The sequence below is a fragment of the Peromyscus maniculatus genome, chromosome 1 (genome assembly GCF_049852395.1).
Source record: "Peromyscus maniculatus bairdii isolate BWxNUB_F1_BW_parent chromosome 1, HU_Pman_BW_mat_3.1, whole genome shotgun sequence".
NCBI lineage: Eukaryota > Metazoa > Chordata > Mammalia > Rodentia > Cricetidae > Peromyscus > Peromyscus maniculatus.
In genome coordinates this window covers 114592542-114611054 of record NC_134852.1, presented here as the reverse complement: position 1 = coordinate 114611054, position 18513 = coordinate 114592542, and the positions used below count along the sequence as shown (strand labels likewise).

Below are 18513 nucleotides of genomic sequence, written 5' to 3'. Positions count from 1 at the left end.
CTGCTCTTTCTGATCCACATATCTTCAAAGTAAACTGTGCTGTGAAAAAGAATTTTTAGAAAAGTATTCCATATGCTAGCTCACTTAAGACAATCTTATTTATGGTCTCACCCTTTCCTCTTCATTAAACCAAAAGTAATTGTGATTTCACTAGCTTCAAAATATATATTTTCTAGCTCATTTGCTTCTATGTAATAAACTCTTCCAAAATTCTCTTTTATAGAACTCAACACTACACATACTCAGATCACTTTCTTCTTGCTCACTGGTGTACCAGGATTAGAAGATATCCAGATTTGGATCTCAATCCCTTTCAGCTTCATGTACTTCTTAGCTGTGTTTGGCAATGTGCTGGTTATGGCAGTGATAGTCTGGGACCGGAGCCTCCATGAACCCATGTATCTCTTCCTGGCCATGTTGGCATTCAATGATGTTCTCCTCTGTACTGTCACTGTACCCCAAATGCTACTCATTTTCTGGCAGGGTCCCTTGGCTGCCGCCTTCCCTGCCTGCCTCACACAAATGTTCTTTGTCCATGCTCTGTTCCTCTCTGAATCTGCTGTCTTACTGGCCATGGCTTTTGACCGCTATGTAGCTATCTGCACACCACTGCATTATACAACCTTGCTTACAGGCTCTCTCATTGTCAAGGTTGGTCTGGCACTGGTAGCTCGGAGCGTGGCTGTTGTCACTCCTGGTGTTCTTCTTATTCTCCGCCTAGACTTCTGTCGTAGCAACATTATCCACCACACGTACTGTGAGAATATGGGCATCGCCAAGTTGGCCTGCAACAGCATTACCTTAAATAGCATTTATGGGCTCTCGGCAGCTCTCCTCACCACAGGGCTTGACTTTGTCTTCATTTCCTTGTCCTACTGGTTCATCTTGAAAACAGTCCTACAACTGCCATCCAGGGAAGCCCGGACCAAAGCCTTTGGCACCTGTGGAGCTCACATTTGTGTTATTTTGATATTCTACACCCTGGCCTTTTTCTCTTTCTTTACTCATCGCTTTGGGCACCATGTGGCCAGGCACACCCTCATCCTTCTGGCAAATCTCTATCTACTGATACCCCCAACCATGAACCCCATTGTTTATGGAATAAAGACCAAAGAGATAAGGGTGCGAGTAGTAGGGCCCTGTTTCCGACCAAAATGATTCAAGTCTAATGAAACAGCAAGGAACAGGGAATCCAAGATAAACGACGAGGCTTAAATAAAAATCCAAAAACAGTCTGTTCAGTTCTAGCCCTAGAGCATTAAATATGCAATAAAAACATAATATAATTCAAAAGAGAAAGAGCATAATGTTGGGTATGTGGAGAGGTGCAGAAGATTTTGGAGGAGTTGGGAGATGGGAAACTCTAATCTAAGTACACTGTATGAAAATTTAAATAAAACGAATTGACAAAACATTTTAAAATAAGTAAAACTACAGAACATATTATTCCCAAAGATTTTTGTTGTGACATAATTAGAAAATTTACAGGAAATATAAGTACGTTTGACAAGTGTATCAACATACCACTGTAATCAAGGGGAAATCAGTGTACTAGAATAAGTTAAATATTTTATATGATAAGTATCTTTCTATGTCAGTTTTCCATAGACAGAATAAAATAATACTTTTGTGAATTCAGGAATTACTAATTATCCTAGTCTCAAGAACAACAGAAATGAACAAATTCATAGATGCTTACCAGATTATTTAATTAATCAAATAATAAATACTAATGACCATATAAAATAAGCTTCATTATACACCTTATGTATAGAGCATATTCATGAAATAAATTGTTTTATTTTATTTTAACTTTTAATTTTTTTAATTGAAGTAGAATTTTATCACTTGCCCCTCCCCATGCCCAAGTTACTCTCCCTCAAAGCCCTCCCATTCCCCACAGTCTTCATTTGATAGCCTCTTTGACTTTTTTATGTTACATACCCATTTATACATGTATGTTTATGCAGAAACCTGCTAATTTCATTTTTGTTGTTTGTGTTTTTTTGCTGACCATTCATCATTGGGAAGTGCATAAAGAAAGCTCATCTCTGGGAGACTAACTTGCTTCCCTGAAGTCAACAGACAATTTGCCTATCATTCAAATGCTTTTCCCTTAAATTTCCAGAAAATATCTATCTCTTACAGATTTTAAGATGTTCATATAAAAAAGGTGCTTTGGTTTTACATTCTAGAATTTTACTTTGTTTGGATTAATTAAATCATAAACATGATGTTTTGTCAAACATTGAGTTATATAATGATATCCAAAGATAAATTAATATTTATCTAAGACTTAGGAAGGACAGAAGCCAGGCTGCTATGGACTCCACTTTTAGGGCACATTGCTGGAGTAGGTGACTTCAGTTTAAGGGGTAGAGACTCGGGACAAAATAATTAATTGCCTCTCATTGAATCTGATTGATAGCTTAGGTCAATCCATAATATCCTTTAGTATAATATTCTGATTTGAAAATGAAAAAGTCTGACTGGGATGTTCTTAATAAGAAGAATCATAGAAACTTAAGAGTAACATTCAGTAGGCTCATTTGGCTATTTAGCTTTTTCTTTATATTTTAAATTTTTTTTTATATTTTTTGTTGTTGTTTATGATTCTTTTTATCTGGTTTTCTTCTGTAGTGAAGGCTGGTCTTAGACTCATAGTCCTCCTCCTTAGCCTCCTGAATACTAGGACCCATTTGTATACCATGATGGCTGATTTTCTTTTCTTTCTTTTATATAAACATATATCATTTTCCTAGTTTAATTCTTCATGATGAGCAATTTGAATGTTCGCATTCTATGGTGCCAGGCTATGCATTTACATCTAGAAGACTGAGATAACCAGGAAATTTAAATTATTTCCTTACTGCAAAATATTCACTTCTGAATAAGACAAACTATTTCCTTGATTTTAAGCAAAAAACTATGTTGTGAATATAATAAAGTAATGCATTTATATGACCTGGTAGTTTTATTAATGTATTGAATGTCTGAAAAACTTTCTAACAAGACATTTTTTATAAATGTATAAAGTCTCTACTTGCATGTATATTAAAGTGGCTATTTCACACTGTTGTTAAAATATGTTTTATTGTCTAAGCTAGTAGATTAAAAACTGACTTTTAAGTGAGCTAACAAAGTGACTTGCAACAATTGAAAAATGTCAAATACTTGAATGATAAAAAGGATAAACAAGAGCCATCTTTATTTTGAGAACTTCTTATATAGATATTACATCTATATCACTCTTTCTCCTCTCTCTTCCACTCAGTCTCTTCCTGTCTTCACTCCCTCTTAAATTCACAAATTATTCTGTTATATATGTATCTCTATATATGCACATATAAATGAGTATACAACCTATTGATCCATTTAGCATCACTCATACATGTTGTATTCAGTGCTAACTAGTTGGACAATTTTTGTTGGAGTTTGTATTTTGAGTAAATGGATGCTTACCCTCTCAGCAGCCATTAAATACTTATATCCCTTTACTTATGGGCAGGACACTGAGGAATTTCCCTGTATGTCAAAGAAGCTTCTCTTTTTTACAATAGATGGAGACTAGTACAGAGATCTACAACTGGTAAGAATGCATAGACTAAGTGTCAGAGGGGTGCCCTACGCCAACTGACACATCTGCAATGCAACCCCTATACCTAAGTTCTGGAGGATGAAAACACTCAAAGAACCACAAGGATAAGATGGTGACTTCTAAATAGTATCCCATACACATGACAGGGAAAAACCTACCCATGATCTTCCAATAACATGATTGCTTAAACACGGCCAGCATAATGACACCACCAGATGACATTCCCATACAATGAGGGAAATTCCAGGAAGCCATCTATTCATTTATTTGCTGATGTGCACAATCAATTATGCTGACCAAAAGTTCTTTTCTAGGGATATCTCCCTTAATTTTAAGAATGTATATTTTTATGATTTTTTTCTTGAGACTTGCAAATATAATGTTGTTCTAACAATGAGCTACATTGGTAACATAATGGATAAAATTTTTCATTCCCAAATTATATATGTCATCTATCTGTTTCTCTTTCTCTCTCTCTCTTCCTGTGTGTGCATGTGTGTATATGTATGTGCACATTTGTGTGTGTCATCTGTACTTAAAATAGTTTCTCTAGCACATATATTTATATGTGTGGGATATTATAAAATAAATTACATGATTTTTTTTAAAAAAAAGAATAAAAAACAAGGTTGAACTGGTCAATTGCATTGTTTTGTTAATAAGGAAATTAATAAAAATATTTCTGAAACAAAGTCATAAAATGTATGTTCAACATTTCTATTTTTATAACATTGGTCATACTCATGAATGCTAAGGAACTGTGATTACCTACACACGACCTGAACAGGAGCAAGGCAGTAAAAATCCCAGCATTACCGGGGCAGATAATCTGCATGGCTCACCCCTTTTTGAAGAGTTATTGGCAATGGATATAGATGGTAGGGCTGTTAGAATAATTCCCTTGAGGATGCGGCCACTGGTAATTTTTCCATGCAAGAGCTGGGAGTCCCATGACTATGTGCATATGGGCAGAACTAACTGAATTTACTGAGCTATCAAAAAAACATATTTGGAGGTACATGTTTGGGGGAATATTGGAGGAGTAAGAGGGAGAAATGAGACAAATACTTCTTCATGTACCCAGATGAAATTATCAAAAATAAAGAAAATGCTTTAATGAAATCAAATATAGTCTGTATTTGAAAGTGTGATTTTAAAGTGTTTTAAATTTAACTAAATTCAACTTATGCAATGTCCAAGTAATGTTATTTTTCAAAATAGTGGGTTTCTTCTTCTTCTTCTTCTTCTTCTTCTTCTTCTTCTTCTTCTTCTTCTTCTTCTTCTTCTTCTTCTTCTTCTTCTTCTTCTTCTTCTCCAAGATAGGGTTTCTCTGTATAACAGTCCTAGCTGTCCTGGAACTCACTTTGTAGCCCAGGCTTGCCTCGAACTCACTGAGATCCACCTGCCTCTGCCTCTCCGGTCCTGGGATCAAAGGCATGTGCCATCACTGCCTGGCCAAAATAGTGTTTTTGAAGCAACTTTCATTGTAAATTTAAAAGGAAAATATTTTTTTGAGGTTAACAGTTCTAGGATTGTTTTTAATTAATGATTCTTTGGTCAAATTGAATGTGATGAAATAGAAGAGTACAAGAAGTCATTCAAGTAAAGGATCAAACCTGGGGGAAAGAGACATAGGTAGATAAAAACAAAACAAAAACAAAAATAAAACGCAACCAAGGAACAAAGAGGAATCATGGGTTCTTCAAGAGTGGACAAACTGCCTGGAATCTGAAGTCTTTATTTCAAGTTACTAGGATCCCTTCTTTTGTATTAAGTGTGACCTCATTAGAGCACTTGTATTAAAAAGATAACACCCAAATTACTCATTCTTTTACTCAATGACCTGATTGTTTCTTTGGGTTTATGTACTCAGTAATTGTTTAGGGCTGCTCTTACACCAAACGAAGTCAAATTATGTGACAGCAGCCAGAATAAAGTATATGAAAAGACATTATCTGTTAGCAAGGCAGACCTTCACATTTCCTTCTGTCTTTTTTCATTCAGACCGAACTAAATTCCCACTATTTTCCCACCATTTATGTATGATTATGAACTGGATTATTTCAATGAGAGAAGGTTTAATTTTAACTAGTGATCAGACTCATGAGAGGATCTGGGAGGAATTGGGGAGAGGAAAACATGATCAAAATATAGTGTATGAAAAAACTTAAACAAAAAGTTAAAACAAAATACATGCAAAAACAGTAAGAGACGCCTACAGAAGTGATCTGGAATTTCATGTTGTCTTCTTCCAAAACTTCGAAATAATTAAACCATATTCACCTGCATTTGCAAATATTTAAATGTTTTCTTCCTGTATTCTTATTAAAGCACATGTTAAACTAATGGATTGTAGTTATTTGTGTCACATAATAATCTCTGGGAACATGGTAAAATTACTCTCAAAATTCTGTAAAGTTAAAATCCTTTCCATAAACCAAATAAAGAAAATTGATATTGATGTTGCTCCCTTCTAAAGTGACCACACCTCCCCAGATAAGAAAGAACAATATGCATACATTTTTTTAAAGAAGGTGATTCTTAGGCAATATGCTAGCTAGCAAATTCTGCTTTGATCTACAGTATAAATTTAGTATCAAGTCAAGTCATTACCATCTATAAATATGATCAAATAAGCAGATTTCAAGCACAATATGATAAAATTTAAAAGTTATATAAGGTTCTATGCCAAACATCATTAAATGTCAAAAAGCAAAAAGAAGCTGGGTTTTGCCAATTCAAGGAAAATTTTGTAGATAAGTCCCTTATAGGAAGTTTAAGGTTAGTAACAGGCAAGGACAGAGGACAGTGATTTGCATCATCTCTCTCTCTAATATGCATCATCATCATCATCATCATCATCATCTCTAATGCATTAATGACTGAAGATGATTTTAAAAGTACATTTAAGAAAATGACTATCTAGTTCTTTGAGCAACTGTGAGCACTTTCAGAGCCTCTAATTCTGGTTTGCATATTTTTTGTCAATTCTGAGTACAACATACTTAGAATAGATAATTCACCATGACATCACACCAATTGTCTAACACCTTGTTGACATGATTACATTGCAGAAGAATTAATTTTGTGGGGACAGATGAAATGTAAGATTCCTTGTCGGATCTGCTTGGTCTTCACACTATAGATGATTGGGTTGAGCACTGGTGGCACCATTAAGTAAATATGAGCCATGAAGATGTGGAGAAAGGGTGAGGAATGCTTGGCAAAACGATGGACAATGGACACCCCTATCATAGGCACATATAGAATGAGCACAGCACAGATGTGGGATGCACATGTGTTGAGTGCCTTAAGCCTACCCTCACGGGATGCAATTCTTAACACTGAGTGAAGGATAAAAACATAAGTTATTAAAATACCCAAAGAATCCATGCCCCACAGCATAGTAATCACAACCATTCCATATATAACATTAAACCTGACATCAGCACAGGCAAGGCGGATTATGTCCTGATGCAGACAATAAGAATGAGAAAGGACATGGGAGCGGCAGAAGGGAAAGAATGCTAGACGAACCAGGAGAGGGATGAGTGGAATAGCACTCCGAAGCAAGGCTGCAATTCCAATCTTGGCAATAAGTTTTGGGGTGAGAATGGTAGCATATCGCAGGGGGTGGCAGATGGCCACATACCGGTCAAGGGCCATGGCCAGGAGTACAGATGATTCAGTGAAGGAAAAGGTATGAATCAGAAACATTTGGACCACACAGATATTGAACTGGATCTCTCGGGAAATGGACCACAGCACCCTAAAAAGTGATACCATGGCAGGCAGGGACATGGCCATGTCAGTGAGTGAAAGCATGGCCAGGAAGTAGTACATGGGCTCATGGAGCTTCGGGTCTGTCCTCACAATATGCAAGATGGAACAGTTGCCTGTTATTCCAACAATGTAGAGGAGGCAGAAAGGGATGGAAATCCAGTGGTGAAATTCCTCATAGCCAGGGATGCCTGTGAGGTAGAATGTGGAGGACATGATGCTGCTGGAATTTGAGGTTGCCATTGGGGTGACTGTTAGACCACAATTCAGTTCTACAGTTACTCTCTAACGGGAAAGGCATTGACAGGGCCAGGATCTGTATTTTAAGAAAAAAGGAGAAAAAAATCAAAGTAAACAAAAGACATTTTGATGCTTATTTCCTTAAGCCATCCCAATCCTATTTCCCTTTTCTTGGTGTCACTGATGATTATAGTCAGTTAATTAAAATATCTACTGTCTATCCACCAAATCCTTCATTTCTGTAGAATCACTCAACATCCCTTTAAACATGAATGAGCTTCCAGAGACATCAGCCTGATAGAGCACATACACACAAATTAAAGACCACAGTTTTAACTTTATAATATCCAAAGACATGTTATTGACAGGTAGAGGTCATACACCATCATTTCTTTATATGACTTCTGCAGAGATTGAAATTGGTTTGTTATCCTGTTAAATTTGATGTTTTCCTTCATAGCATTAGAGCACCATGGTATCTTTAGAAAAATCAAGCAAGTTTGGACCAGCACTGGTCTCATTCTTCCCCAACTATTCTCAGCTATATAATTGATACTTGTATAATGGATAATCTTGCTCTCTTCAGACAATAGACTCCAAACATGATTTGATTTCAAACTGTAACTCTGTTTTTTTCTTTTTAAACTTTGTCATACAATCTATTTTGCTTATTTTTTCTCTCCTTCAGCTCTTCCCAGAGCCTTCCCACCTCCCTTCCTCTTTTTTTCTTTTTCTTTTCTTTTTTTTTAAAAAAACCAACAACAAAACAAGTAAGAAACAAGAACATAAACAAAATAAAATGCACACTCACACACACACACACACACACATAAAATAAAATAAAATAGATAAAAAACAGAGTCTGTTTTTTGTTGATCAACAACACATAGGCACATGGTCTGCCTTATAGTTGATATAATCAATGACACTACAATGGAGGAAACTGGTTATCCCTATCCAGTAGGTATCAGTGCAAATAGCTTTTGGGTTAGGGTGGGACTTTGTGTACACCCCCCACTCCTTATCCCTGCTGGTATTTTGTCTGATGTGAGCCTGTACAGGTCTTATAAGAGTGTCATAGTCTCTAAATTTGGGTTGTTACTCTGAAAGCTAATTACATAGTAAAATACACTTAATTGAAATAAAGTATAGTTTTCAAAGAAAACTTTACAACAAAGAGAAAAATACTAAATTTAAGAAAAATAGACGACTTTTTTCTTTATTGAGATGCCACTTCCTGGTTAACATTCTTTCTCTGGTTCTACATCACATTAGTTTGAATTATATTGTTGAAATATAGATTCACTTTTTAATTATATATATGTATATATATATTACTTTTCTATATATACCAAAGTTGCATCCTTTATCAGCAGTGTTGTGCTGTAAACCAAGGAGATACTGCATGCAAACCAGTAAAATTAGTTTCATATCAGACCATACATCTATTGTTTCTCATTGAGCAAACATTCACAGCTGTAACTAAAAATTAAAAAACAAGAAAGGATGTAAATTAAATATATAAAATGAATACTATAGATAGTAATCACAAAATGATGCTTCTGCTGCAGCTGAGGACAACAGTGACAATGAGAAAAACAATGATCTTTTATTACTGCAGAAACTAAAAACAGAGAAGACATACAGCATCTTAATATAAAAGACTCATAAATGGGCATTTCTCAAAATGATAAGGGCAGCTGTATTATGAGAATTATCAATTTCCTCTCAGTGGCATCCAGTGACTGCTAAACATCGATATATTAATCACATCTTAAATGTTTTCACTATTGTCAATTTCAACTGATAATTATGATATTCCTATTTGGGCAAATTTCATTCTATCCAGTGCAGATAGAAAATTGAGCCCAGAGTGGAACACCAAGTTTCATTTAGACAAAAGATGAAAATCCTTGAGACTTACTAAGCTGTGAATCCAAAAATCTATATTAGAGTCTGTGGCTACCCAAATATAGACATATGTGATGTAGCTTGTCTACTTTCTAGCAACTAGTCCTCCTGTCAAGCTGTATAGCAAGGCTCACTTTGGACTGTCTACTTTCTGCTGCTTATGACCTATGATTTCAAATCAGTCCTCACAGACTTGACATCTGCCACCAGGATTAGTTTTTAAACTGAAATTCTTTATCTGTCAAGTTTGAAAGCATCTCTTTGCCTCCTGTAAGCAGCAAATCCATTGACAAAGGCTATGAGCCACTTCAGTCTTGGGCATCTTATCAAAGCCTTGTCAGTCTGAAAAGCTTGAGGCTAAATGGAGACTTTTAGCATACATGAATATCTAATATATTTTGTTCATAGTATGTCCTTAACTGAATAATAATAATAATAACTTACCCTAAAACAGCTTCTTAGACTTTTACCTTCTACTTTTGATAAATACCTAAACTACTTTGCTTCTCAAGTTCTCAACTGTATATTTCCATTTTCACTCACCTAGATATTTCCCTGATCTCTCACACTGGGTAGAATAATTTCCCTTATTGTGAGTGGCCATTCATCTCAACAAACAAATAGGATTAATTTATAAATCTTCCTACAATCCCAAGAGACAGGAGGCCCCAAGATAAATGTAAGGGAGTGGCTGTAGCTACCTCAGTGCCAACATTCCCTTTCATGCCACTTCCCAAAGGCCTTTGTCCTCTACTTCCATACTGAAGCACTATGCTGTTTCTTAGGAGTGAGCTTTGGGATTTCTCAAATATTTAGGGTCTTGGTATCTGGAAGAAATTGAATAATACTACATGAAATCAAATATTGAACTGCATCCAAAATATGTAAGGATACTAAATAATTTTTAGATATAGAGTATCTCAGTTAGAGTTACTATTGCTCTGATGGAACACCATCGTCAAAGCAACTTGGAAAGGAAAAAGTTTGTCTTATGCTTCCTCACCTCTGTGTTCGTCACTGAAGGAAGTCAGAACAGGAACTCAAAAAGAGCAGGAACCTGGAGACAGGAGCTAATGCAGAGGCCATGGAGGACTGCTTCTTACTGGATTGCCCTTCCTAGGTTGTTCAGTTTATTTTCATATAGAACCCAGGACCACCAGCCCAGGGATGGCACCATCCCCAATAGTCTCACCCCTCCCACATCAATCTCTAATTTAAAAAATGCCCTACAGGCTTTCCTACAGCCATATCTTTGGAGGCATTTTTTAAAATTGAGCTTCCTTCCTCTCAGATGACTTTAGCTTGTGCTAAGTTGATACAAACCTAGCCAGCACATAGAGCAAGTTCCCTATATATTGTCAATAATATTGATTTCTTAATACCTGATGGGTAATTATGTATGGACCAGCCTTGACAGGTACACTATTAACTGACAGCCTTGAAGGGTACACTATTGACTGACAGCCTTGACAGGTACACTACTGACTGACAGCCTGGATGTCAAAAACACTCACCAGGTTTGGTGTTCTCTTTTCTTTTTTCTTCCCTCCCGCCCCTTTGATAAAAGTAGCTTTTTCCCCTTATGTAATATACCCAGATTACAGATTCCCCTCCTTCTACTCCTCCCAGTTCTTCCCCACTTCCCCTCTCATCTGAATCCACCCCTTTCTGTCTGTCATTAGAAAATATTCAGGCCTCTATGGGATAATATAATAAGATAAGATAAAATAAAAACTAACACACCAAAGTTTAACAAGGCAAACAGAAGGAAAAGAGCCCAAGAGAAAGGCACAAGAAACTGAGACCTACTCATTGACACACTCACTCTGACTAACCACCACAGTGAACACTACAACTGACCACCACAGTGGCCACTATCCCTCAACAACACAATGGGCACTACAACTGACCACCATAGTAACCACTATGGTTGACCATCACAATGACCTCCACAGCTTATTATCACAATGACCTCCACAGCTTATTATCACAATGACCACCACAGCATACCATCACAATGGCCATCACATCTGACCAACTAAATACAGAAAACATATTTCTTATATTTTTTGATTTGGGGGTGCTGCTTCTCACTATAAGAATGTTTTGGTTGCCCTAGGAAACCAGAAGTAATCTGAACCTGGCTTTGAAAAATAATTCTAGAATTAGCTTTGATCCAACTTTTGACATTAACATGAATTCTCTCTTGTGCATATTTTATTACAAATTATGAGGGAAATGGTTTCCCACTGTACTTGGATTAAATTTTGGGCTTTTTAAATAGGTAGGATGATCATAAATGACATGAATTGTTCTTCTTAGTTGTCTATGTTATTTTCCCCCCCTTTTTTTTACTGTGTCCTACCCTTTTCTTCTTTCTCAATAGTTAAGGATTTCTTCCCATAGGCACTGTTCATTTAGTTTGTAATCATGTTCCCTACAATGTTCTGTCTCAGAGTGTTAACAGCTAATAATTAAATTCTAAACTGAAACATTTTCTCATCCCAGGGGCTTTCCTGGCCATCTTTCCATAGCTGGCCCTACTTCATGTCAGTTTCTAGCACATCAGGTGTTGGTTTACTTCCAGTGTAAGATGCTGTATTAGAGCATCCTCTCTATGACTGTGCATGAGAATATTCAGAGTGAAAAGGGGGAGAGAATATAAGACCATGTGATAGAACAACTGAAAAGCTTGGGAAAACAAAAAGGTTACGAAGAAAAAAGTAAGAAACACCTCCATGTCCAGGCTTGGTGGTGGGGAAGGATGATAGAATTAAAAATTACATCTGAGAGTTGTCAGGAAGTTCAATAACAACAGATAGTAAATCCAAGCCCACGGTTCTACAAAGTCTAAAATCTAGTGTGTGTGGTGGTCACAGGGACTTGGGGAGATTAAACTGGGAAACAACTAACTTTCATAGTGGAGGAGATTGCTAATTAGGCAGATATGAAGAAAAATCATAAGTGATTTTATCCTGCTGTGGACCTCAAACACTACAGTAACAACCTGTCAGACAAGACATACCCCCTGGTGCAATAACGGCATGACTATTCTGAAGTTACCAACTGTTTTCTGGTCGGAGCTGACTACTTCTCTGCAGGAGGAAGTTATGAAACTATTGATTTATTCAAAGGCCTATGGCTGGGAGGGAAAATATGGTAAGTGCCACAATACCAGGAAGTCTCTTCTGAAATAGACTTTCTTAGAAATTGCAGCATAAACAAAACACGAACAATGACAATATCAATTAATTTGTTAATACAGAAGGAGGGAGGGAATCTTACAGAGTCCCACCTCTAGACAGAGAACTACAAGCAACAAATGACTGCTAGGAGGAAGCAAATTGGCCTCGTGTACTTTAGTATTATTACATAGGGCTACATAAGATCATTTAATCTCCTCCAATTCGCATTATTCACCTTTTTTCTCCAATTTTGCTTCTAGTTCTTGACATCAGTCTTTCTTAAACAGTGACTTTCTGCCTTTAACTTCAAAATACATAGGGCATACATGCTGTGGGAAAGGAAACAGGAAGAACACTAACACAAAGCCATGATAAACAAGAAGACAATACAAAGTTTTACACAGCCAAATACAGAAACCAAGTGTGATCTAGTGATGTGAAGGTAGTGATGTGAAGATGGGCAATAGGAACCATATTGAGAAGTGTTGGTCATTTGGGATAGTGTTAGGTATAATCCATAGAACTAAGTACTTTATAAAAGAATGTATACAACTGAATTCAGACAAATACACTATTCTTTTTAATTTTAGTGATTCAATAATTACAAGGTCTATATTTGAAGCCAGATCTGTCTGAATTCAGATACTGACATTACCTTTTATTGGCTGTTAAAAAAATTCAACACACGCTGAAGTCTATTCATAATTCTGTGTCCTTATCTACTAAAATGTAATTTTTTATTACAAAGGATTACTTAAAAGATTAAGAGAGAAAAAAACGATTAAGAGAGAAGAGAAGAGGGACTTTTAAGCATTAACCCTATAGTCTATCCGAGAATAAGCTCTCAAAAGATAAATATAACATTTTATTTGGTACTGGTTTTTTTTTTTAATACATTCAACAAATATTTCAAACATCAAAATAACCAGAAGACATCTGGGAAATGTCTTCATTAATTATCTTTAAGAATATTCATAATAATTACTCTTCCTAAAATTCATTTAGTTCTGGTTGTTTCAGACAATTACCCTTATCCCAGTGGACCACTAATTGTTCTTTAAGCAACCCTCTTAATCAGATGAAACCCAGAATGAATTGTAAATCTAGCTGATGTAAGCTGAAAGAGCTTTGAATCTGTTTCTCATAGAATGTGGTCCTCTGGAAAACTCTTAGCTCTTAACATGGTTAAATAAGGGCAGAGAAGGGGAAGAGAGCTACACCTGCATTTGCATGGACAGAATGAAGCAATCCTCAAAATGGTAATGTTTATTCTTTGAAGAACCATGTTAAAAATAAGGATAAATATCATAGATACATTCTAAAAAGATTAGCCTTTGTAAATGCAGCAAATATAGTTACTTGCTAGCTAACTATGCTATATAGAATGATCAATAATCCAGGTAAGAGTTACAGTAGCATTTTAGCAGCTTCACCAGGACAGATCATGGTGGCAGAGACAGTCACATGCAGAGAACAACTAGTTTTGGCATCTTCAACACTAAAAAATGATCTGTCATATCAAGACCTATAGTTAGAAAAGTATCCTTTATTGAGATGATCACTTGAGCAAGAACAGGAAACAATGTTTCAAAACAACCCAAACTGCTACATTCTCTTAGTTATCTTAATTGCCTTTTAAAAGAGTAAATCAAAGACTTTTAATGTTTTCATCATAAAGACATTTTGGATGTTTGTGAGTACCAGTATGCTTGTTTTGATTTAAATTCCCACTTCATATGTATACCAAATATCATGGGTGTTCATATACATAATAAATTTATACACTTATATCAGCTTGGAAATGTTAAATTAGTCAAAAAATATATATTTTAAATTATGTTTTAGTATTAGGCCTGGGAGCACACTTCTGTAACCTAAGCACTTGGGATGTAGAAGCAGGAGGATCAAGAGTTCAAAGCTGTCCTAAATTTCTGCAGAGAATTTGAGGGCGTCTCAGGTTATATAAGACTCTGTCTCTAAAAAAAGACTGTTCAGTCAGTTATTCTCCAAATTACCAAGTCTGTAGAGATAAGAAAGAATAAAAAGCAAGGAATGGATTCCAGACTAAAACCACTGGGTCATAAGGAATTATCCTGAACTGAAGTTTAAAAAAGCAGAGTGTTCGTTCATATCTCCCTTTGTAGCACTTCACCGACATCAACCTGACTTCTCTTATGAAATATGGAAGAGAAAACACAGGAGTATGTTTTAACACGTATCACAGCATTTTGTTTTACATAATTTTGAATATAATATGTGACAGGAAAAATTAAGTTTAACATAATGAAAACAAATGGACTGTGTAGTCCCAAAAGGTGCAGCCCTTGCATTATCTATAGGATCGATCTGAGTTCCTGTTTCATACCTGCATGCTGAAAATCAGTATTGACTTTGCATAGCATTTCCAACTAAGCATTAACATCTGTGGGCATTCTAAGATGCTGTTTTGTTTTACATTTTAGGAGAATCTAGACATTACTCTTGCTTCAATTTGTATGAAAATGAGGACAAATATCATACATATGTGCAAACATCAAGAGAAGTCTAAGAGTTACTATTTTGTGCCAACTATGTTAAACATAATGGAAGTAAAGGGAATAAGTTGAAACAGAAAATACATTTCCTGAAATTAAAGCTTAAAATAATGGGGCATATGAATTGAGAAATTATACTTAAGAAAACAGAGAATGTGTTAGAGAACTCTTATTAATTTTCAAATTTTAGAATACCTAGCATGTTTTCTAGAAATTTTCAAATTTCAATTTGAAATTTTCAATTTAATTTTAATTTTCAAATTCTAGAAATCCTTCACATTTATACAGCAATAGAAAATGTCTTTTGGGAATAAATTCAATGCAAGTATTGGCAAAGAAGGATTCAATTGACAGTCTGTGGAACATGAATCCTAAGTTTAAAAAGGCACACACATGACAGGGAGAGGGGGAGAGAGGGAGAGAGGATAGAGGAAGATTTAGGTATGATTTAAGAAGGAAATGCATACATCTAAAATTTCAAACTTATTTATAAATCAGATGTTTCTGAGAATTAAAACAAATTCTGAATTTAAAATAGGATTGGAGTTTGTTGTATCATATTGTCAAATAATTTTAGTGTTTCTTAAAAATATGAGATTCTTCACTTGATTTACAATAAATTCCGGGTGTCTATCTGGGTGCATAGTTTTACCCAATGTCACTAAGGATATATTTTACACTCTAGCTCAGTGGTTGTCAACTTTCTAGCTCGGCAACCCTTTAATATCAATCTTCATGCTGTGGTGAGCCCCAACCATATAATTATTTTTGTTGCTAGTTCATAACTGTAATTTTACCACTGTTATGAATTATAATGTAAATATCTGTGTTTTCTGATGGTCTTAAGCAACCCCTATAAAAGAGTAGTTCATCCCTAGGGGTCATGACCCACAGGTTGAGAACCCACTGTTTTGTTACCGTTTGTGTAGTACTGTGCTGTGAGTTTTTAGGATACACTAGCTTAACTTCTCATTCATTTTCAGAGTTGTTTGTAATAACCTTAGCAAAACATGCACACTGTACAAGGAGGACTTCATCCACACACAGTGGACAGTGGCACCATGGGGCCAGCTAATAAGTCCTAATTCTCTCCAAGCACCTTCTGGCTGACGGGCATCTCAGGTCTGGAGCACCTCCACGTCTGGATTGGGATTGCCTTCTGCTCCATGTACATAGTGGCTGTGATGGGGAACGTGACAATCCTGGCTGTGGTGAGAGCAGAGCGCAGCCTCCACGAACCCATGTTCTTCTTCTTCTGCATGCTGTCAGTCACTGACCTGGTCCTCTCCACAGCTACACTGCCACGCATGCTCTGTCTCTTCTGGATGGGAGCTCATGACATCGCCTTTGATGCTTGCCTTGCCCAAATGTTCTTCATCCACAGTTTCACTGCCATGGAATCTGGCTTTTTCTTGACCATGGTTATTGACCATTATGTGGCCATCTGTGACCCACTGCGCCATGCCACAATTCTCACTATCGCCAAAATGGTAGTAGCTGTGTTGCTAAGGGAGTAGGCTTCTTCTCCCCACACCCCATCCTGCTCAAGCAGAACGAGAATCATTGCACACACCTACTGTGATTTCACGGCTATGGTAAAGCCGGCGTGTGTGGACACAGGAGCCACCAAAGGTTGCAGTCTCACTGTCGCTTTTGGTATTGGCTCCTGTGATGGCTTCTTCATTGCCCTCTCCTATGTTCTGATCCTCCATGCAGTCTTTTGCCTTCCATCTCGAGAAGCAAGTCTTAAAGCTCTAGGCACCTGTGGCTCTCACGTCTGTGTCATTGTTGTTTTCTATTCGACAGCTGGGTTTACCTTTCTGATCCACACTTATGGCCACCATGTGGTCTCCCAAATACATATTCTAATAGCCAATATGTACCTATTGGTCCCACCATTTCTTAACCCCATTGTTTATGGTGCTAGGACCCAAAAAATTAGAGACTATGTTCTTAGTACTTTAAGAGTAAGAGGTAGCTGATCATGATAAAAATTGTTTGAAAACACTGTAATAGAAACTAAAGAAAATGCAAATAATTAGTCATTTTCCCATCAAGGACTTTTTTGGGGAATTCAAATATTAGTTTTTATTGTGAAGGAACTGCTACATATAGAAAGGCCCCAAATTCTGATGAAATTAACTGTGATATTGTTGTATACTTTGCTTATAGTAACCTTCTTTAGAACTTGATGATAAAAAAGAAAATGCAGTCTTTTCCTTGTCAGTCCTTATAACCTATGCTTTACCTGGAGATAACAGCTTACCTTAGAATAAGAAGTGATTCAAGGCTAGGGGGCAGTGGCACACTCCTTTAATCCCAGTATTCAGGAGGCAGAGCCAGGTGGATCTCTGTGAATTCGAGGCCAGCCTGGTCTAAGAGCTAGATCCAGGACAGGCACGAAAACTACACAGAGAAACTATCTCTCAAAAAAACAAAAGAAGAAGGAGGAGGAGGAGGAGGAGGAGGAGGAGGAGGAGGAGGAGGAGGAGAAGAAGAAGAAGAAGAAGAAGAAGAAGAAGAAGAAGAAGAAGAAGAAGAAGAAGAAGAAGAAGAAGAAGAAGTGATTCAAAAGGAAAGAAACACACGACCATTCTGAAACGTTCCCTAAGGAAAATCTGCTACCGAAAAATTAATGATCATTTGTAGCAGGGCCCTTGCTGTTGTTTCATTTGAGGGCGGGAGCCAAGTAGGCGCAGAGTCAAACCACACAGACTCCTCTGGGAGAATGTCAAAACAACAAGCTCAGTTTATTCAGGAAGAGGCAAGCCTTATATACCCTCCATCCCACCCTGGGGGGAGGTCTAATGAATATGCATCAGCTGGTGTGACATGGCTGTCTCTCATTGATCCAGGTCATCTCCAAATCATGTTTCAGCTGCTGTTGCTAAGACCCTTAGGCAGACCAAGGCTGGCTCTCAGAAAGTATCTTTTTTACTTGTTTGGGCCATCTGGCCCTCAAGCCTGTTAGGGATGAGTCATCCCACATATCCACCCCTTTTGATTATTTTATAGGACATGCTCAGTGGGAGCTAGGGTACATTGCCCTAACCTTGTTGACTCCACTTCAGGAGAGCTCAGCATAATGAACTGTGCCTGTCTTAGATTGGCTTGCCAAACAAGCTCGATTCATTGACTACCAGCCCTGGAAGAGCATCAATCCTGGAGAGCTGTCTGGGTGATGGGCTTTAGGCAGTAGCCTTCTGTATCTCAGTGAGACATATGTGTATTATCTCTCTAGGAGGACTTTGATCTAGGTATCTGA

General features: G+C 36.9%; 2 protein-coding genes and 1 pseudogene across 2 annotated transcripts; 2 read left to right on the top strand and 1 right to left on the bottom strand.

The window, feature by feature from the left end:
* The first annotated feature begins 321 nt into the window (after window positions 1-321).
* LOC102928819 (olfactory receptor 52D1-like) lies at window positions 322-1158 on the top strand. The gene has a single exon (XM_006979087.4). It carries the CDS (start codon window positions 322-324, stop codon window positions 1156-1158), a length of 837 nt encoding a protein of 278 aa, XP_006979149.3.
* A 3819-nt stretch (window positions 1159-4977) lies between these two features.
* LOC102922870 (olfactory receptor 51G2-like) lies at window positions 4978-7945 on the bottom strand. The gene has a single exon (XM_076566122.1). It carries the CDS (start codon window positions 7619-7621, stop codon window positions 6662-6664), a length of 960 nt encoding a protein of 319 aa, XP_076422237.1. The 5' UTR covers window positions 7622-7945; the 3' UTR covers window positions 4978-6661.
* An 8364-nt stretch (window positions 7946-16309) lies between these two features.
* Window positions 16310-17230, top strand: LOC102922564 (olfactory receptor 52M1-like; annotated as a pseudogene).
* The last annotated feature ends 1283 nt before the right edge of the window (window positions 17231-18513 follow it).